This window comes from Carassius gibelio, chromosome A25, assembly GCF_023724105.1.
Source record: "Carassius gibelio isolate Cgi1373 ecotype wild population from Czech Republic chromosome A25, carGib1.2-hapl.c, whole genome shotgun sequence".
NCBI lineage: Eukaryota > Metazoa > Chordata > Actinopteri > Cypriniformes > Cyprinidae > Carassius > Carassius gibelio.
Genome location: NC_068395.1, coordinates 3,000,441 through 3,022,275, shown reverse-complemented (window position 1 = coordinate 3,022,275; position 21,835 = coordinate 3,000,441). Strand labels below are relative to the sequence as shown.

The 21,835-nt window shown below is 39.7% G+C and overlaps 1 protein-coding gene across 1 annotated transcript; it reads left to right on the top strand.

The window, feature by feature from the left end:
* Positions 1-1,839: 1,839 nt before the first annotated feature.
* LOC127947304 (NUAK family SNF1-like kinase 1) lies at positions 1,840-19,046 on the top strand. Its single transcript, XM_052544314.1, has 7 exons — positions 1,840-2,862; positions 9,203-9,323; positions 11,095-11,246; positions 12,414-12,479; positions 12,811-12,930; positions 14,708-14,840; positions 14,959-19,046. Exons 1-7 carry the CDS (start codon positions 2,653-2,655, stop codon positions 15,996-15,998), a joined length of 1,842 nt encoding a protein of 613 aa, XP_052400274.1. The 5' UTR covers positions 1,840-2,652; the 3' UTR covers positions 15,999-19,046.
* The last annotated feature ends 2,789 nt before the right edge of the window (positions 19,047-21,835 follow it).

Sequence of the window (21,835 nt, the reverse complement as noted above, 5' to 3'; positions counted from 1 at the left end):
GGCAGCTGTTTCTGTTTTCTGTATCTGATGTAGATTGATCTCTTGTGTCATCATTTGAACTGAGGGATGTGTTTGTGTGTCACTTTTTCAGGCTCACACAGAAGGCCACTCTCGCTGAAGAACGCAGCCGGCTGACCTATGATCAAACGCTGGTAATATACCATTCTGTTATCTGCGTTTCTCTGTGGTCACTTCAATAGCTTTCTCTCTCTCACAAACGCACACAAACCACATCTTTCTTTGTCCTTTGTGGTTCCTGCTGTTTTTAATTTGTTGAGGGTATAGGGAATGTTTCTGGTAAAAAAAACTCTGCCAGATGCCCGAGGGGCTGCAAATACCTGAATGAAACCTCTTAAAATAAATCTTTGTTTGTGTCAGAGAAAATTAAAATCATAACATGTCTAAGGGCCAGGGAAATGCTAGCATTTTGTTTGAAATCTTTGTTACATAACTTTTTCAGTACTGTTCATAACACAGTACAGGTCAGAGAGGAAATCTAGTAGAATTGTAATCAAATACATTCTATGAGATCATTATTTTGCACACATATAAAAAAAAAAAACTTTCAAAATGTCTGAATTAGAACATTCTGAGAATCAAAGAAACAAATTCTGATTTAAATATTGATGATTCTAACATTTATTATGAATTAGTTTGTAATATATTAACATGCTGCTGTGACCTACACATGAATTTACATCTACACACCACTAGGGGGCAGTTTGTATCCCATGATACCTGATTCCAGGGTGCATCTGAGGCCAGATTTCATCTGAGATGCAAATCTTGGAGCAACACACATGCACACAGTTACTGTTCGAGTCTGATGTCCGCTGCCCGAATGCTCACCGCAACACAGGACCGTCCAGAGCTCTCCAGATCAAACAAAGACAAACAGCTCAGACTGGAGTCTGTTTGACTCCAACTTCCCCAATCAGTGGCTAAATTACACCGTGCAGGATCCAAACAGAAGCAAACAAAAGAAACCAAAGCTGATTGTGCAGGGTGAGGTTCCAGGCATGTCTGACTGCGTCTGAGCTGCAGGTGATGCATTCTGCAGTCAGGAGAACAACTCCGCCGCATCAGAAGAGTTTAATCTGTACATCTCGGTTTGGTCATTTCAGGCCAAAGTTTACTGGTTTATTTATGAGGGCCAAAGCTGGAGGCATGTTTGCCGCTTTAGGTCATGAAATACAATAGACCTTTGCTTTTAGACCTTTGAACGCTTATTCAAATGAATCTGATTTCATGCTGAACAAACAGCACAACAGTTTCTATGCAAATTATGGCTGATTTTGCATCAGAGCAAAAAGTGCTTCAGGCATGTTGATCCACTTATTAAATAAATAAGTGAATACGTAGGCTATATAATGCTGAGAAATAAAAATTTAAAAACTGCAGAAAAATAAAGTGGCAAAAAATAAAAATAATAAATAACATCGTTTTTATTTATTTAAAATGGATAAATACAGCTTTTGCTTGACTTAAAGTGACTTGAAATAATTGAGTAGAAATAAAACGGTGAAATAATCTTTAAATCTTTTGTTTTTAATGACTTAAATGTTTATTTTAAAATAAATTAAGGACTGACTTAAAGTAAATGGGGCTTTAATTATAATAAAAAAATAAAGAATAGGTAAAATGAAGTTAAAGTATAGCTCGAATATTTTTTTTATTATGTGTGTATTTTCTACAAAAGGTCTCAGTTTATTAATCTAAATAATATACCTTTCTGCTTTCACTCTATTAAAACAGAATCTGAAAATCATGACACATGACACAGAGAGAGCGAGAGCGACTGAGAGTGCGAGACACACACGCCGGCGTGACTCCGCCCCCTTTATCTTTATTCAGTGTTCCTCAATCTGAAGGAGGACAGAGAGAAAGAATCACAGATCAGGACACCAGGAGGAGAGACGGGCCGAACACACCGCACCATGGCCACAGCAGACCCGAGACCGCAGCACATCCTTCCGTCCGATCCCCGCGCTCCCAGCCTCATATCACGGATCACCGGCACCAGAACCGAGCTGACTGACCCCACGGCGGATCCGCGGCCAGAATGAGGGTGATTTACGTCCAGAACGCCGGCGTGGTCGCTGCTTTCTCGACTGAGATTTTCTGCGGTAGATTGATACAAAGGAATAACGGAGAAATCATGATCGAACGCGCCACGGGAAAGAGAACACGTCATAACGGAGTAGGATACGTCATAATGTTATAGAACGCGTCATAATAGATTAATGCACAATAGATACATTGTCGTTCTAATTGTGAATGATACATTGTTGCAGTTTATAAGTGCCATAAAACCACATGTCAGGTGTTTATTCGTTTCTTTTTAATAATATGCCTTTTTAGTCCGCTCATAGCTCTGTTTTATCGTTCATAATTAGACTGGGATTATTATTTTCTTTTAGATAGCCTACTATATCCAGTTAAAGGTAGAATAAATAGACACCTCATTTAAATATATGAGTCATTTTTGACAATCATAAATTAGTTTATATGCTAACATAATAAACATTTGCATTGTCATTTATTTATATGCTAATTAGCTATATTGATTAGATTTATATTATTAATATTTCAAAGCATTTAGTCAAGATATTTAAACGTAGAGGGAGGTGTAAAATATCATCCTCCCGTGTGATGGAGACACAAAGGCCAGGTGATCCGCCGGGCCCCTCAGTGGTGATGGAGGCCCCTGAGGGCCCCTGTGAGGTCAAACGCAGCAACTCTGGTGTGAAGAAACATCATCACAAACACAACCTGAAGCATCGCTACGAGCTGCTGGAGACCCTGGGGAGAGGAACCTATGGCAAAGTGAAGAAGGCCATCGAGCGCCATTCAGGAAGAGAGGTAAGAGCTTCAAGCATCTGTTCAAGAAATCAATCTAATGTAGTGGTTATATATCAGAACTGCTTTACAGAAGGTTGTAGGTTCAATCCCTACAAGATACTTCACCTTTAGTTGAAAATGACTGTAGTGGTACCATAGTACTATGGTAACATCTAAAGGAAATGCCATGATACATAGAAGTATACTAGTGATTGAACTTCTGAATCATTTTGTAAATGAATAAAGAACTGGCCTGGATCTTGGGCCGGCTGCAGTTTGTCGTTTTACAGTGTCAGCTCTGCTATAATAATCTGTTGTTGTGTTTGGCTCATTTCGGTCCATCTCTTGGGAATTCCAGCCCACGCGTGTGTGTGCCGCACGCGTTTGCTTGTGCAGGAGCAGATGTTTTAAATCTCTGGTAAATTTGCTCTAATGGCCCCCAATATAACGCATCATGCTTTAACCAATTGTTCATCTTGGTTGCAGTTCGGTTCAAAGGTCACTGCTGACCACTTGCCGTAAATAATGCTGCAGTCAGACCTTCAGTTCTGACCCTCGGGTCACTAATGAACTCTGACCTAGAATTTATACTGTGGGCATCTAGGTCAGGCAGGACTTTAGTGTCTGTTTGTTCATTAATCACACATACATACCGGATTCGTTCGGGCACACTTCGGCACGTGGCTTTGGTTGCTGTTTAACATTGTCCTCTAAACGTCTCCGTCACCACAGAACCTGGAACAGCTGCTATGAGAAAGAAATCTTTCTGTTCTGCCGCCGAGAATGAACATTTGGTCATTTATACACCTTCATGTCAGTCCAATTCTTTTTTCTAGAGTAGCAAAAAAAAAGATATCTGTTAAAAAAAAAACGTCTCGGTGATTTTGGTCCATTTTCTGAAAGTCAGTGGGGTGCAGTTTTGATTAAAATAGCTAGTTTGACTAGATTCATTGTACCAAGTGATTGATGAACTTGTCTTGCATCAAAATACAGTATAATTTGATAGGATGTACAGCTTTTAAAGACACAAATGTTGTTTTGTTATTAGCTTTTAGCTTTGTTTTTTACTTGAAGAAAATATCTGCAACCCATTCTAGCAGGCCCTCCAGTCATGTATGTTTCCATGGAAACACTGTTGTCTGTGGCTGTTATGGGATGGAAGCAGATACACAGTATAGCCTTCTTTTAGTTTAATAATTAATTTAAAATCCAGGCTATTTCACAACTCATACAGTCATATAAACACACACACACACACAGGTCTGAGTATATCGGTGGGCAGTGTGCCATCAGAGTGTTGGCAGGCTGTTGAAGAAAGTATGAGCACATGCTAACAGACCTAAAAATAAAGTGGTGCACACACTACACATCCATGTTTTTTCGTTTTTACCTCAAACTCAGATGCATGGTAAAACATAATTTGTCATGCGTGTTTCTAGGCCAATAAACATAAAGTCACTCAGGGAGATATATGGTGTTGTTTTCTGGCACGGGTTTAGTGTGCCTAGCAGGAATTAGTCCGAAAAACTTTTCACTGGCCGGACATGCTGCCTGTAAAGAGTTATAGCTCATACATATAGATAACAGACGTAGAAACCACTGGTAACCGACATAGAGACTAAACATTAGACATCACAGAGTCTTAAAACACAACTACACGCATACAACACTGCAGTTTTTTCTCCTATATGTGATATAATCTCGAAGAGGAGGACTCAAAAATCTAAATTTTGAAAGCATTTCATCATGCTCATGTTGTTTCAAACCTCTATGACTTACTTTTTTTCTGTGAAACACAGAATAAGCATTAGTGCCCCTTTGTGGCATCGCTGAGAATGCAGTGTACTCACATTGGGTTATACAGTAATTACAGAAATTGCATTCTGACACATTTTAGTGTGACTTTACACTTAGAAGCATTAACATAATTGCATTACACATTTTGCAACACGTTTTAAAATGGGCTTGCATACCTAGAAGCATTTGCATTCATACAATTGTATTGTAATGAATTGCATTTTGAAACAACTTCAAATGCAAAGCTGCATTAAATTGACTTTGCTCATCTAAGGGTCGTTATATTTACGAACTTGCAATGAGTTATTAATTGCATTCTCATTTTCTTGCTTAACAATATCTGAAATAGGATTTGTATTGCCAGAAACATTTGTTTTTGCATACTTGCATTCCATCATGAATATGAATCTAGAAGTGTTTGCATACTTGGATTGTGTTATGAATAGCTCTGAATAATTCAATAACACACTTAATTAAGCTTCCATACCTACAAACATTTATGTTATTTTTCTGCTTAGTAATGTTAATAGCGTTTTGAAAGTTGCCTTTACATACCTGCATACTTGCATTGTGTTAAAAAATGAGTTGAAACTTCGCAAAATATGCACACACACACACACACAAATCTTTCACACCTAAAAAGTTCACATATTTGCATAGATTTTATTTTAGGCCTTTCAGTATGTCATCATTGTGTCTCTTTTTATATCCCCAAATCATTTTAGGAGACAAAGTTGATAGCTAAATCCAACATAACTGTAAGCTCCATTAAATTTCCTGAGATATAAAAGATGTCTCTTACTAAACAAACAAACTCTGTTGCTGAACGAAAGGTTCATTCTGTCGTGATAAATCTTTACTGTTTGTTATCACGTATACAGAAAAACAGAAGATTCTGACTATTGCTACAGTCCGTATTCCTGACCTCTACCCCTAAGGCACAGATAACCGAAGAAATTGTGTAACATATTCTTCTTTATGACTTTACCAGCCTCAAATTCACTATAATGACCCTAGCAGACAGACAGATAGCATGTGTGTGTGAGCTATTGCACGTATGAGCTTGTGTAAGTGTGTGTTTGTACACACTTGTCCATCTGTGTGTGAAAAGGTCACTGTGACAATGCGAAACAGACACTTGAAAGACCATCTTGAGCAGGCAATGGGTGGTTTCAAGGTCATTACTAAGATGCTAGGGGCCTGCTAGGATGTTTGGGTTGGTTGCTAGGGTTGCTGGGTGGTTACTGGGGTGAATGCTAAGGTTTCGGATGGATAGCATGTTTTGGGGTAATTGCTGGATGGTTGCTAGGTTTGATTTATTGATAAGTGGTTGCTAGAAATAGTTTGAAACAAAGCTACAGCAGAACTCTGTTGCGTCTCTGAGCAACACATGATAGTGTTGTGTTCTAAATGCCACAGATGCAGATTCTGCATTGCAAACACAAATTTTGTTGGTAATGTTTGATTTGTATTGAAGCTGCAGTAGATAACTTTTGTAAAAAAATATTTTTTACATATTTGTTAAACCTGTCATTATGTCTTGACAGTAGAATATGAGACAGATGATCTGTGAAAAAATCAAGCTCCTCTGGCTCCTCCCAGTGGTCCTATTGCCATTTGCAGAAATCCATCGTTCCCGGTAAAAAATAACCAATCAGAGCTGCGGTCCGTAACTTTTTTTGTGTTCAAAATGTAGAAAAATGTATATAATAAGCGAGTACACCATGAATCCATTTTCCAAACCATGTTTTTAGCTTGTCCTGAATCACTAGGGTGCACCTATAATAAGTGTTTATATTCTGACTATTTTAGATAGCTTCGGGGATACCGCGGCGGAGTAACCCAGTACCTTTGTGATTCTTCATAGACATAAACAGAGAGAAGTAGTTCCGGCTACGATGTTCTTCCGCAAGACGCAAGCAGTTCTGTTTATTAACTGTTAGAGCGTCAAAAGTTACCTACCGCAGCTTTAACTGATTTGTTACAGCCCTATAATAGTAAAAAGCAATAATTTGTTGGAAAAGATAATTCCTGTTCCTCCTGCAAACTAATCACCATCAAAAACTTATTAACATGATAGCACAAGCACAATAACATGCACAGAAAAATGTTGTCTAATTATCATTATCGACAAAATTTTTGAAAATATCGATATATCATTTTCTGTCATTATCGCACACCTATAGTGGTTTTTAGGGTTTTGTGTAGTTTTAATGGCATTCAGGATGATTGATAAGCTGCTAGGAGGTTGCTAGGGTGTTTGGGTCTTATATGGTTACCAGGGTAGTAGTCCGGGTTTTTGGGGTTGTTGCTAAGGCATTCCACATAATTGCAAGGGTGTTGTAGGTGGTTTCTAGGATATACGGGGCGATTGCTAGATGGTAGCTAGGGTATTTGGGGTGGTTTCTAGGTATTTACAAGGATGGTTGTTAGGGCATTTAGGGTGATGCTAGATAATTTGAGGTGGTTGCTAGGTAGGATGTTTTAGGTAGTTGCTAGGGCGTTTGAGTTGCTTGCAAAGATGTGTGGGGTAATTGCTATGTTGCCAGGGGAGATTGCTACATGGTCAAAAAAAGCACATGGTGTCAAAAAAGCATGCCCTCCCCCATTTTTTTATTACATGTAATAAAAAAGTAGCATATCTCTACACTAGTTTTGAGATATCAATCATGTTACGTGACAAAGTTCAAATCCCTCTCTTTGCAAACACCATTGAGGAAATACAAAAACCCGTCTGCAATTTTTAGTGATGATGTATTTTGTTCATTTGGCTCGCTCGCATATAAGCAAATAAAAAGCTCCGCTGGTCAGAATCCTGTTTCTACCTCTGTGGGAAAGCTGTGATTTTAGCTTTCTTCCTGGAGATTATTTGAAACTCTCGCTCCTGCTGCGTTCGAACAAACTGCAGCATTAGTATTCATGCCGTCTCCAGCCGACCTGGCGGGAGGTGAATACCTTCAGCTGCACATTAATTCATGAGCTCATGGAAAACACTCGCTGATGGCTTTACAATAAAGAGAAGGTTTTGCCCATTCGGCATTTAGAGAACGGCCCTGGTTTCTGGATTTGTTTATGTCTTTTTATTCCACATGATCAGTTTTGAAGCATTCTGCTAGGACTTTCCTTTTATGGATGTAGTCAATGATTTACCTTCAGCTCCTTCTCAAACATGTGGTTTTGGTTTCTCGGAGAAAAGCGGCGTCCGCCTGCTCGCTCGCCGTTAATGTGAAGACACGGGCTGTTCTGAGAACTGCGGCGATGATGAGAATTTATAAGCAGGATCAGATAGACATGTTTTAGGGACAACCGTTGTGCGTATAACATCACAAAACAAACGGAATTGACAAAGGGCTTCCTCTCTTCCAGCTAAGGTTTGTCATCAGCTCACTCATTGTTCCATTTGTTCTTTAAATGGAAATGCATGCCTGGGAGGGACGATAGGACAGAAATAGACAGGAAATCACTACCCAGATATCATTTCCTCTTTCCTCCCCATGACATCATCCATCAGTCAGTCAATAGGGCATCTCCTATTTGCCCACATCATCTCCAGTTCAAGAATGGTTGAAGAATGATTTCTATTCAAACGATACAGAAGTGTATTGTTTGATTATTTCCATGAATTTATTAATGTGAGTGATAAAAACTTTTTATCTCACAATTCTAACATTTTTCTCGTAATTACGAGTGCAAATCTCGCAATTCTGACTTTATTCTCAGAATTGCGTGACATAAACTCGCAATTCTGATATATAAACTTGCAATTGTGAGTTGTAAAGTTAGAATTGCTGCTCCAGGTGTGTGTTCCCGGTGGGTGTTTCCACTTGGATGGATTAAAGCAAGAGCACAGATACCAGTATAAATAGAGTATAACACCATTATTGGCTACACATCAGTTTCACTTTCAGTTTCACTTTCAATTCTGATTACAATTAAATCAGAATTATGACATGTAGACTCACAATTGTGGGAAAAAAAAGTCACAATTGTGAAATGTAAATTTGCAACTGCAAGAAAAAAGTCAGAACTGTGAGATTAAACGTTTCAGTTAGCCTTTTAATTTTTATTCAGTGGCATACTGGAGCCTGTTCAGGTCATCATGTGATCACATAGAGACATCAGTGCAGTGTCTTCAGGCCCATGGGATAGCCTTCATTCCTGCTTCCAAACACTGCTCCCTCATTTTCCATAAAAAAACATCAGGAAAATGACATAGCAGGAGACTGAAAATATGCTCAGGCGTGATGTGTTTATGGGATAATTCTGTGGGTGTGTGTGTGTGTGATGGGATGATTACACCTCTGTCTGAAGAATCTACTCAGGTGTTTTTTTTTAACATTCCGAAATAGAATGTTTTTGTCAAGTGCTAAGCTTTGGTGCTAATCCTGGCAATGTGAGACTCATGCTAACTTGAGTCATTTCCTGTCGTAAAAAAGTGGCCTAAAATTACTGAGATTAATATTTGATTTAGTCCCAAATCGTCCAAAATATGCATCTTTTACAAATACTCTGTTATACATTTGTATTGTTTTTTGACAAGATTGAAATTCTTTCTTCTCTTCAGGTTGCCATCAAGTCTATCAGGAAGGAGAAGATTAAAGATGAACAGGACATGGTTCACATTCGGCGAGAAATCGAGATCATGTCGTCTCTTCGCCACCCGCATATCATCTCTATATATGAAGGTATCTATCTATCCATCCATCCATCTATCTATCCAAACTCAGCAATAAATAAAACATACAATTCTAATGAATAATCTTTCATTATCTATTGGTAGACTTATGTTGTGAAGGACAGTAAAATGCGTTTGTTCTATTGATGTAATAATGCTCATATTAAAGTCTCAGTGAATATGAAGCTAGTCATTCCTGACCAGCATGTGTTTCAGCGGTTAAGCTCTCCGGTGAAAGTCTGTGTCGATCATTTCTAAAGAAAATTTTTTGCAGCCGTCTGGTTCGTTCTGCTGATTCTGTGCCTGGCGAGCTCTCGGTGCGCTGACTCGACGTTTTTCCGCTCAAAGTCCGTCTGGGTTTATAGGGCAGTTTATTTTTGAGGAGTTGCCGTATTCATCTTTGTTCTGTGTCACGACTCCGCCTGTGTTGTGGTTGGCCCGACTCAAAGAGGGGAGAACACCTCTTTAAACGAGTCTCCGGAGTCTTTTTTCTCGTGTCTGGCTTTGTCTTTCATTGCTCTAATGTCAGAATGTCTTTCTCTTTTAATTTCGTGCAGTGTTAAATTATGTTTGTGGGTTTGGGCTGGTCGTGGAAATTTTTGGATGGAGGAATTCATAGCTTGCGTACCCATTTAGCTGCGGGAACTTTCCCAGAGGAAGATTTATATTACTCAATGGTTGCTCACGAGACATATCTCTATTGCTTCTCCTAAAATTCCTCACAAATGAGACAGTCTGAGTACAGTGTGAGACATTTGAGGGGTTTTTTTTTCAGGAGAAACATTTGAAAAGCAGGAGACTTGAGCAAAGTCTCCATTTAGCTGGATTTAACCTCACTGTGATCTAGGAGAAACATTTGGGATCTCCCATCCTCACAGACTGTGTATCACTGTTGAATTCAGCACTGAGCTCCGATATTTAGCATCACTGTGAGAAGACTCTGATTTACTCTCTCTGACACAGTATATCTGTGTTACGTTCACTCTGTTACCCGTCTCTCTCTTGCTAAACTATATTTGCACAATCCCAGAAGGCCTTGCGCTTGCATTCCCTGCTGTTCTGTGGAAAGCAATGGCGGACAGGAGAGATTCTGTAAAAAGATGAGAAGCGGTTCTGGACGTGTGACAGGAGCCGGCGGCAGCGCCAAACGCTTGGGTGGGGTGATGTGTATGAGGATTTTTGGGGTTTTGCAGAAACGGCCACTTTCTGCTGCGTCGGACTGTAATTTGCTGTGTTTGTTCCTCTGGATTTTTCAGCTTCTCCTGGTCGTTAACAGATTCCGCTGTAACCTGCTGAACTTTCTGGACTGGCCACTACAAAACAAAGTTTTTTATGCATCCAGTAGTTTTGTACTTGTACTTTTTCATTGTGGTTGCATTCTGAAGACCAACAAGGCGCCACAGAAACATTTATTTTTTGACTGGACGCCTCCCTGTTGAAGCCTTGGCCTGTGTAAACTACACATGGGTCATGTTATCCAACTGGTCAATTTCCTAGGCCTACAACTTTATCTAAATTTTTTTTTTCTTGTCTGTTTCTTACAACTTTTATGTAGAGACTTACTTTCACTTTTCAATTTTTGGAATTGCATTATGGAAAAAACAATACTGGACAATGTAACTATTGTGAATGATATGGCTGACTACAAACATTTTTATACTGATTTCAATCTGGTATACACATCATTAAAAATACATTCTGAACATGTATAAATAAAACATCACGAATAAACACGTGTAAATAAACTGATTGGATTTTTATGATGTTGTTTTGTTCTGTAGTGTTTGAAAATAAGGACAAGATAGTGATTGTCATGGAATACGCCAGTAAAGGTGAACTCTATGACTACATCAGCGAACGCAGACGCCTGACTGAGAGAGAAACCCGACACTTCTTCAGGCAGATCGTCTCTGCTGTGCACTACTGCCATAAGGTACACACCTCTCTTATCTCTCTCCTTTCCATTCTTTCTCTTTCTCAATCCCTTTCTCTTCTCTGAGAGAGCCTCTTGTTTCATCAGGGTTTCCCGCAGAGCTGCACGTGCAGTTATTCGATGAAATCAGCCCGCGCGGTGCGAGTCTATTATCTTTGGCTCATGTCAGATTGGGAGGAATCTTGGAATAGACAACTGATGTGAAACAGCTTTGCATCATGGGTCGCACATTTCGGCATTTAGCAGAGCTGTTGATAGAGTAATAAACCACCCATTTGTACAATTTCATGAAGTATTGTGTATGTGTATAAGAGCTTTTCCAGTTTCTTACAATTGAATTGTTTTCAAGACTTTTCGATAGAGTTTGAAACCGTAATTCAGACATTTCCCCAGTCATCTCAATGGCAAAAGTGTCCCAATGTACTTGAATTCACTCTATATTTATAAATGATGGTTCTTTTGTTTTGTCCACCATTTTTGGGTGGATTTTTTTGTGACTTAGCTTGTTGCAGTGCATTATGGGAATGTATTCAGATACCTCCCTACCTTATCGAACAGCGCATCAAAGTACGGTCTAATCAGGCAGATTACTAGGTTATGATTACTAGGTTTGAGATAAGACAGTCCCATTCCCCAATGAGCCAATCAAGGTCCCCGTGGGCCTGCACTGAATGGGCTGGTTTGCAGCTGAAGATTACGTAATGTTATATTATCAGGGCAGGGGATCTTCCAGACACCAGAGGGGAGGGTAATGAGTCATCATCGCCATGGGCAACCACAATGCAGGGGATTTTCGGGTGGGGTCGGCCCAATGACTCAAGAAAGCAGCCAGTCAAACTGTCGATTTATAGTTCATCTGCTAAACACTGTGCATGCTGAACACATGCATCTTTCATGGTCATCAGACAGCTGTAACAAACTCCCTCAGATCCTAAACCCCTTGTAACTGGGTTTCTGGGCGTGCTGTAACCCGAATGCTGTGTGTTACTTTAAAGGGAACACAAGGACTAACTGCACAATCATGCTCCAATCAAAAACTGGTGTCTGAACAGGACTGTAATTACAGAGTGTGTTTGTGCGACAGATGTCAGAAGTTAATAAGGTTTCTGTTGGTTATGACAGTATTCCCTCAGAACTCTGAAGTGCATTCTGACGTTTTCTTTACAGAATGGTGTTGTTCACCGGGACCTGAAACTGGAAAATGTGCTACTGGATGAAAACTGTAACATAAAAGTAAGCATGTTACTGAAACAGCTGCTACATCCTAGTTCACATCCATGAACTATAGAGTATACAACATTAGGATTAGTGGGACCCACAAAATAGTATATGGAAAGGAGGGTGTACTGTTTCCAATAGATTTTCTCCACCTCAGTAGTGTTTAAATACAAGCATGTGAACTTAACAATTAAGAAATGGTGTGCTTCATTCATGAAACAAAACAAGCAGGATGTTGAGAAATCACTCTTTGTAAAAGCAAACACTGACTCAGTAAAAGTAAACCAGAAAGTGTTTTTGTTTACGATTATTTCTCTAAACCCAAATGTATTTATTGTTCATTCAGATTGCTGATTTTGGGTTGTCCAACCTGTATCATAAAGACAAGCTCCTCCAGACCTTTTGTGGTAGTCCACTGTACGCATCCCCAGAGATCGTCAACGGCAGACCATACCGTGGTCCAGAGGTGAGGCATGCTCAAATAAAGAAAGCTTTACAAGCGGCTCTTTATGTTGAACTTCTTTCCAGGATCATAAAAACATGCTGGAATGGTTTACTACAGGCCTGCATTACGTGATGCACAGACATAAACCCTTGAGGTTTGCATCATCGTAAATGAACCACCCCAAAGTTTCATTATGTTAGCGTGTGAAATCCACTCTGAGTGGCTGTGATCTATCAGAGATCTCTGTGTGGTTAGTGAAGCCTTATTCTGCTCTTTGATGGGATTATACTTCCACATATGCTTAGGAACAGGCAAACACACGCTGTGTACTTCCTTAATGAACATGGAGAGCAGCTGGAGTTTCTTTCTCCAAGTATCTCTGATTATACATGTCAAACCTTGGTCAGAGTTAGGGGTGTGACGGTTCGTATATAACCGTGAGACCGGCGGTTATAGTTGAACACCGTCATTAGAACTCTATAACCGCCAAAACCGTGTCATTAAAATATTTTTTACAAACATTTTTTAGATAGGATCATAAGATGCGCAATATATCGGGAGACATGGTTTTTACCACTTAATGAAGTTTTGTAAATCGTCAGACATGATATTTACCACTTCATAAAATTTTGCTTTGTAGAAAACCTTTCTTAAAAACGAATTTCGTTTTGTACAAATTTTGTCTTAATTTTAATAAATGTTTCATCAACCAATTGCATGTATTTTAATAAATAAAAAGCAAATATAGCAGATAATGATAACCGACATGGAAGCACCAGCGCGCCGCGTTCACTTGCACTGCACTGTGAACTAGAGCGCATCTCATCGTAAATGAAACTCAGCGTAGGCCTATGCCTCATACATTAGCATTAAATATCTTTGCTGCATCCTTTCTAGAACAGACAATGGCATTTTTTTTGCGGCTCGCATCAGCAAAGCATTGCATCGCCATAGACCCCAAAACAATCAGCGGATGGCGGGCGGGTGCGGCTTTGAAATTTGCTCAAAAAACGTTGCCGCGGATGATGAGTTTTGTGACCGATCTCCTTAATAAATGGAGGTCTGAAATCTCTGCCCCTTTACCGATCAGAGCGCGCGCTGACACGGAGTTAACCCGCTATCTCCAAGAACAACCAATTGACTCTATGGCAGATCCACTAACCCCCCCCGACGGTTATGTTATGAACCGTCAAATTTGACTCACGTCATAACCGTCATCACCAATTCTGAAACCGGCACACCCCTAGACAGAGTTTTAAGGCTCAGGGCTTTGTTGCAGTTCAATCAAAGAAAGCAATGAAAGTCTCAATTTCTTCTCACCCTGGTGACCACCTTATGCAAAACAATTACTCTAGTCTATAAGTAATGTCCTGTGAACTGACAACTCAAGAACCTGAAAAACCATCCAGTCTGCTGGGGCGATCTTGAGATTTCTGGCCTACATACCTTGCCCTTTCAACCCACCTTCTACAGGAATTACATAATAGAAGTTGTGTAATAGAATGTCTCAAAACATATTGATTGCATATAGAGTTGAAGCTTAAAAACAGCCTGAAACCAAAAAGACTGGAAGACTTGTACCTTCTGATGCTGTTTGGTCTTGCTTGGTCTTTTCCAAAAAGTCATGCCATCAACAGATTTGCGCATGAAAGCACAGCCGGCATTAAACATCCAAGTCTTGTAATGTGATTTCTATCCCACCTCCATAAAACAGAATATCTGGAGTGTTATTAACAGTAAGCAGTAACTCAATGTTCTTTCAAAGTAAGCTGAGGTCAATGCCATCCATTATTTGCAGGTGGACAGCTGGGCTCTGGGGGTGTTGCTGTATACGCTGGTCTATGGCAGCATGCCATTCGATGGAGGGGACCACAAAAATCTAATTTGGCAAATCAGCAATGGAGAGTATCGAGAACCATCCCAATCATCAGGTACTGGTGTTGCATGAACTCTTAGACAAGTTCAGAATGCCTTTTGTATAGAAAAATGTGTGCCGATGATAATGTTTCTCTTGATCTTGATAAGAATCTTGCTTGGTCTTTTGTTTAGATGCTCGTGGTCTTATCCGCTGGATGCTGATGGTCAACCCTGACCGGCGGGCCACAGTGGAAGACATCGCAAATCACTGGTGGGTAAACTGGGGATGGAAAACCAGTGTGTGTGACTGTGAATCGCAAAGGGATGCTGGCTCACCCATGCTGGCTCGTCTAATTGACTGGCAGAACCGGACCGAGCCTCGGCCCACTAAAGCCATCCGGTCTGAGCCATTCCTGCTTGTCCACCAACGGCCCAAAAAGTCTAAGAAAGAGAATGATGATGGTGTGTCTCACTGTAATGGAGACGACAGTCTGGGCTTAAAGAGACCAAAGGGCATCCTGAAGACAAGAACCTCTGAAGAGCAACACTCTCCAAGTTCGGAAGAAATAGAATCCAGTGTGGGAACCCCAGAGAAGGAATCTGGGCCTGAAGGTGAAGAGGGCGAGGAGGAGCAGGGGCTAACAGGCAACTCTCCTACCAAAGCGGTCTCTATCCTTCCAAAGAAGGGAATCCTAAAAAACAACCAACAACGGGAATCAGGGTACTATTCTTCCCCAGAGCGCAGTGAGTCCTCTGATCTGCTAGGTGGCTACATTACACCGCTTGCCGCCAGCTCACCACCAAAGCGAGCAGTTGGTAGGAAGGGCATATTGAAGCGCAATGGGAAGTATTCGACATACAGTGGCGCTCCTCCTTTGACTGTCCTTGGGGAACCAGCACCTGGCGATTCTGGTTTATCCCGCAGTCAGAGTCGCCCATCTAGTATTGTAAGGCAGGATAGCGACACCATCACCAACAGTTCCTTCAGCAGCACTGACTGGCCCCCACCCGGGGCCCGCCCAAACATCAGAGGCTGTGTGTCTGCAGAAAACCTTCTCCAGCTGGCCAACTTTAAAGGTCTCCAGGCAGCTCCTCCCCTACACAGTGGGAAATTCAGCCGAGGAACGCAGGGCTCTCCGGGGGATAACAGCAGCTTCTCTCTACTAGGAGATCTTGATGATATGACTCAGGTGTACCAACAAGCCCTGGACATCAGCAACAACCTGTCATAGCGATAGGGGCTAGTTGAGAGGGGCCTAGAAAGAAAGAAGGTGGAGCAAGTGGAAGATGTTTGTTGGCATGTTGTTGACGACCAGTGCAAAACTGGGATTTCATGAATGTGAGTCCTTTTTTAATGGGATGGTAGTGGGAGTTGTACACAACCAAACCTTAACCTTAACTCCTAACCCTTAACCCTAATCCTACCCTATCCTTCTTGACCTTTACCCAACCCCTATCTTATACACAGTTAAAATGTTAAAACCTAGGGGGATTTAAGGGTTTGAAGTAAGTAAAATTTAAGTTGGTACTCTGGGACATTATCCCCCTACTGGCAAGGAATGATATTAAATGTTTACATATTGTTAAGTATAAGGTGAGTTATCATCTCAGTATGGCGTCATGTAACAGCATCCTTGATGAAACAAAAATAAGAGCCAACCTGAGTTGAGTTTATCAAGCACCTTAAAACTCTAACAGAGCACATGTCATTTGTGATTTTTACTCCCCAAAAAAAGAAACCAGGGTCTTGCTCCAAACGAACTGTTGTTGTGTATTATTTATTAATATATATATATATATATTTTTTAGATTTAGTGGTACAAAACTGGTGTGTTCTGGCAGTACTGGAAGAATAAGAAACTGAAATCTCTCCTTGTCCTTGATTGGAACTGACATATATAATCGTTATTTTTCTTTCTCGGTTATTGTAATATGACATTTAAACTGCATATGTAATGATCAAACTTGTATCGATCCTATGAGTCGAAGCATATCTATGGATTTATAGAAGTGCCTTTTTTTGTTTGTTTTTCATTTTTTTAATTCATATTAAATTATGTATGTCATTTCCTTAAGGTGGAGAGAGATCCCAGAGGAAGCTGTCATCAGACGAACAGCATATTATTATTATTATTTTATTTTATTTTATTTTTTAGATGGTATTGAATGCTTAGAAGAGCCCCAGGACCTCTGAGCACAAAGCCTACCCTACAGAACTACCTGACTTCAAGGTTAAATTTGCCCAAATTCTGCCAAGAGGCTAGTGCTATACAATGCATTATTCAAGAAGAAGAATAGTCAGTCCATGACCATCTTGAAAGGGAGTTTATTTTCAGAACTCGCTGGGTGATTCAAGGTTCCAGCATGCTGGCTTGGTTGTTTCTGATTGAGTCCTGACAGGAACATGTGTGCATGCACCATGTGTTTCTCTAGAATGTTACTCATGTGGTTTCTTGATTGGGTTAGCTGACTGTTTAGAGTTCTGGACACCTTCACCTTAACAAGGTTTAACTCAAGGTAGAAATGTCAGACACAATCTCAGCTCCAAAGAATGTTCAGGCTGAGACAAGCTTGTTTGACTATTTCCAAAGGTTTTGGACTGTAGGAACATTGTCTCTTCTGATGTTTATGTGTTGATGCTTAGGGATTATAATCGCTTAGCTTTGAGAATAATGGATTATTGGTTCTCTGTTGAACTTTGATGGCCAAAAAAAAAAAAGCCACATTCCAAAGGCATGTTTGGACTAGATCTTGTGAGCTTCCTGTGTCATAGGTTTAATGGGACAGAAGCTTCATTGTTTCAGAATCTTTAGTCCTTTGTTTGTTATCTACCTGCAGAATTTCAAGTGCAATTTTTAGTTTTTAAAGGCTGTTGTCTAAATGTTTTTAGAAGGTAAGTGTGAAGTAGCTGTAGTAGAAAGAGAGGTTTTTACCAAGGTATGTTCATGAAAGCATTGATGGATGGAAAACGCTTTTCCAGTAAGAGGGACACATAGAATTATTTACTGGAAAGGATGATGTAGCTTTGTATTTTGCTGCATGTAAAGAAAGAATAGTGCAAGTGTAGAAATAGTGAGATGAAGAAAGTAGATGAAAGGATAAGGCAAGTATTTTGTACCAAAGAAGGCGCTTATGAGTAAAGAGACACTAAGTTAGCTAATTGGTTATTAGCGTTAATAGAAAAATCATTTTGCACCAAAAAGTTCAACCGAACAAGATCATGGGAGGCATTTTGTTCAAAGGTGGTCCTGGGTAGATATTAAAGACACACCTAATGTGTATCGTATCGTACTGCATTTCTGTATTGCATTGTATTGTCAACTGGATTCAGTGATCAAATTATACTATGTTAGTATTTTTATGTTATTGCGCTTCTGTTTTTGATTCTCCAAAATATTATTATTGATTTACCTTACAGAAGAACGTTGTGTGTATAATCAACGATCTTCCCTGGGCTTTACAGGTTTTCAGTGCAGACATGCAGTGCTAATGCTAATGTCTAGCATTTGCATAAACAGGCGATCAATCACAACTACTGCAGTTTCATCAGGGTCATTTGATGTGCGTCAGAAATCCCAAAAGCCGCCTCACAGATCTGACCCAATATTTGGTGTCACGACATTCATTATCAACCTCATTTGTCTTAATACCACCCAAATGTGCCATTGCTAACCATAGTGCTATCATAACTGAGATTAATGGAGGCAGCCATCGCGAATCAAATTCAAACATGCTTTCAGCCAAACTGGAAATACCTGGTGCATATTAGTCAAAATTCAGCATAGAGGAAAACTTGACTGGATATTGTTTATTGACAGTACTGAAATGGTAGTATTATTATGTTATTTATGCATTATTTTATTTTAATTAATTACTTTTGTTGGTCAATGCCATCATCTTTTTTGGGGGTTTGGTATCAGTTTGAGAAACAAGGACTGCCAAGGATTTTTTTTGTTCAGTGCCTTTGCTATCTTTTATGATTTTGGTTTAATTTTTTGATAATACAATTTTTACAATTGCATTTTTTATTCTATATTTATTAGTGGTGAAGCCATTTCATTTAACAGCACTCGTACAAAGTGTGCAAACAAACACTGAAAGACAACTGGAAGAACAAAATAAGAGAGATTGCGGTCATGTGGTTGTGTTGTAAAGCTTTGGTTGTGTATTCAGCTGCTTTGGTTGTTGTTAAGTGGAGATATCTCACTAACCAGCAGTGTTGTGTACCACAAAACCAAATCTGTGTAAAACCAACTCAATAAACAAATCGTTCCAAAGGAGGTGATATCTGTGTCTACTTTATTTGACTGCACTAATGTTTTATTCCTGCATGCATAAGTCAAAGAATATCCTACCTCTAATATTTCTCAGTTAGCAGACCTCAGATCTTTCAGTGGACCGTTTGGATTAATTTGATTCTCATTTTGTGTAGGGTTTCTTACAATATGAGGGTGAGTAAATGATGACAGAATACTAATTCTTGGGTGAACTATCCCTTTAAGCAGGCCAAAGGGTTTACACAAGCCCAGAGTACAGCAAAGTGTGCATGAACAAGAAACAAGATCTGAAGGGAGAAATATATAAAGGAGAGGCTGCTGTCTTTGCCAGCTTTAATTTGATCCAGAGCTCCAGGGCCCACAGAAACAGAACAAGAGAGCGTTTCAGCCGCGTGCCAGAGAGAAAGAGAAATATAGCAGACATGCTACACAAAGCAGGCCAACCCAAATACAGTTGTGCTGCTACAGTCCTTGTTTTTAGTCTTTAGGTGTGTCTCAGTCCGCTGTTGTACAATTCCAAGGGAGTCCCACTGTCAAAATTGCCCTCCGAAAAAACTCCCAGAATGCACTTTGGGGCATCAGCTACTCACTATAGTCGCTTGCTGGAGATGTCAACATCTTAAATCTGCTTAAATCTTATAAAGTGGAGATGTAGCTTGACAAAAGCATTCATTTTCTTAAACTACAATCACTGACAATTATATGCATTTAGTTTTACAATGTAAGCAAAGCCTGACCCACACAGGACAGATCGGTACTTTTGTGATCAGCAGGTGGCCTGTTAGGCCTGGCTTTCACTCTGAACTTGTTCTTTGAAGCAGTAATACTGATCCGGGAACTGTGAGAGATTATGACTGATTGTTATTGCTAAAAGGACCACACACAGAAAGACGAGTCATCTCACACGACACGCGCTAATCAATTCAAGATACTTCGAAGCTCATAGAGAAGTTCTGATCGCACTCGCACTTGCACAAATTCAGACTTACTGTAGTCCACAACAGAAAAACACACATCTGCCTTCTCCTTTCCTCTCTCCCTCCCCACGGATCAACCTCTCACTCACTTTCTCTCTCTGTAGTGGTTTGAGAAAGTTCCAGACATTCCTGAAAGGATTCCGCTCTGCAGCAGCCAGTCAGCAATGAATTCCGGGATAGCAGGACAACGCTAAAAATAGAGATGAGGAGGATTTGATGGAAGTAAGAAAGAAATCTTACAAAAAAAATACTCTGGCAGTACCATGGTACGAAATGATTTAATGATGATGATGAGTATTCATATAAAGAGAAAAGCACCAAGTACCAGTTAAAAAGGCAAGCTATTCATTTTTACAAAAATAGTGCATAATATTAAAAAAAACATGGTGAAACCAAGACGTATAGGCTACTATTGTACTTTGAAATATACCATGGTACTGGAAATAATACCGTATACTATGGTATTTACATGTCATTCTATGGAAGACTACCATGTCCAAAAAACATTTTACTTTTTAATACATTTCTGTAAGTATAATACTAGGTGATTACCATTCACTTAGTACTCTATGGTACTTTTAAAAATAGCATGGTACTATGATGGTACATTACTTTTTGTCAGTGTAATACTGAATGATTATCAAGTATTTACATGTTACTCCAAGGAAAATAAATGTCCAAAAATTTTAAAAATACTGTCACAGTACCATGCTATAAGATAAAATGGTACGAAAAGTAATACTATGTTCTTTGGTATTTAGATTGCACTTCTAAGAATATCATGGTAATACCATGGAATACCCCCCCCCCCAAAAAAACAAACAAAAATGGTAATACCGTTTGTTAGTGTTAGTTTACATGTTAATTCAACATATATGTGCACAAAACATAATATTACCATGGCATCATGTTAATATTAAAATAAAAAACAAAAAGTACAGTGATGGTACCATGGTACAATGATGGTATCAGATGGTAATGCTATGGTACTTAAAGGTCCCCTTCTTCGTGATCCCATGTTTTAAACTTTAGTTAGTGTGTAATGTTGTTGTTAGAGTATAAATAATATCTGTAAAATGCTAAAGCTCAAAGTTCAATGCCAAGCGAGATATTTTATTTAACAGAATTCGCCTACAAAAACGACTCGTTTGGACTACATCCCTCTAGTCTAGTTCATGCAGTAATGACGTCACTAAAACAGTTTTTCGACTAACCTCCGCCCACATGAATTCATAAAAAGGGGGCGTGGTCTTGTTGCGCTCAGACAGAGAAGAAGGAAGAGCTTGTGTTTGTGTTTGCCATGTCGTTGAAACGCTCTTATTTTCATCTTGGAGTCAAATCATCTTTGTCTGGGCTTCCCAGGGACGCTGTACTTTGAGGATTAATGGTTACAATTTATTTTTAACTCGGTTCAAGAAAATAATCCACATGTAAAACTATGTCCAGCACATTTTGCTGAGGACAACTTCCTCAATCTCAATCAGTTTAATGCCGGATTCGCACAAAGATTATTCTTGAAAGATGGAGCAGTTCCCTCTTTGGAGAAGGCGTTGTTTATGGACCACAACTGGTAAGTGTATTTTATTATTTAAGTTGGTGCATTTAACAGTTTCTGTAACTTATTACCAAAAGGGTAACGCTGTTTAGCTTTGTTAACTAGATGGTAGGGCTGTGCAAAAAAAACTAACGCGATTTCATGCGCATCTCGTCAGTAAAAACCCTCCTGTGATTATAAGAACATCTCCAGCACATGCATTCTAGCCCAATCATGTTAGCAGGAGGGCCACGTGCGCTCAGCTGGTGTTGAATCACAAC

Excerpts from the sequence above, each read along its gene's own strand:
- LOC127947304 (XM_052544314.1), top strand. The coding sequence starts at position 2,653 with ATGGAGACACAAAGGCCAGGTGATCCGCCGGGCCCCTCAGTGGTGATG. Across the intron at positions 2,863-9,202 it reads AGCGCCATTCAGGAAGAGAG|GTTGCCATCAAGTCTATCAG; the intron begins GTAAGAGCTTCA and ends TCTTCTCTTCAG. Across the intron at positions 12,480-12,810 it reads ATGAAAACTGTAACATAAAA|ATTGCTGATTTTGGGTTGTC; the intron begins GTAAGCATGTTA and ends TTGTTCATTCAG.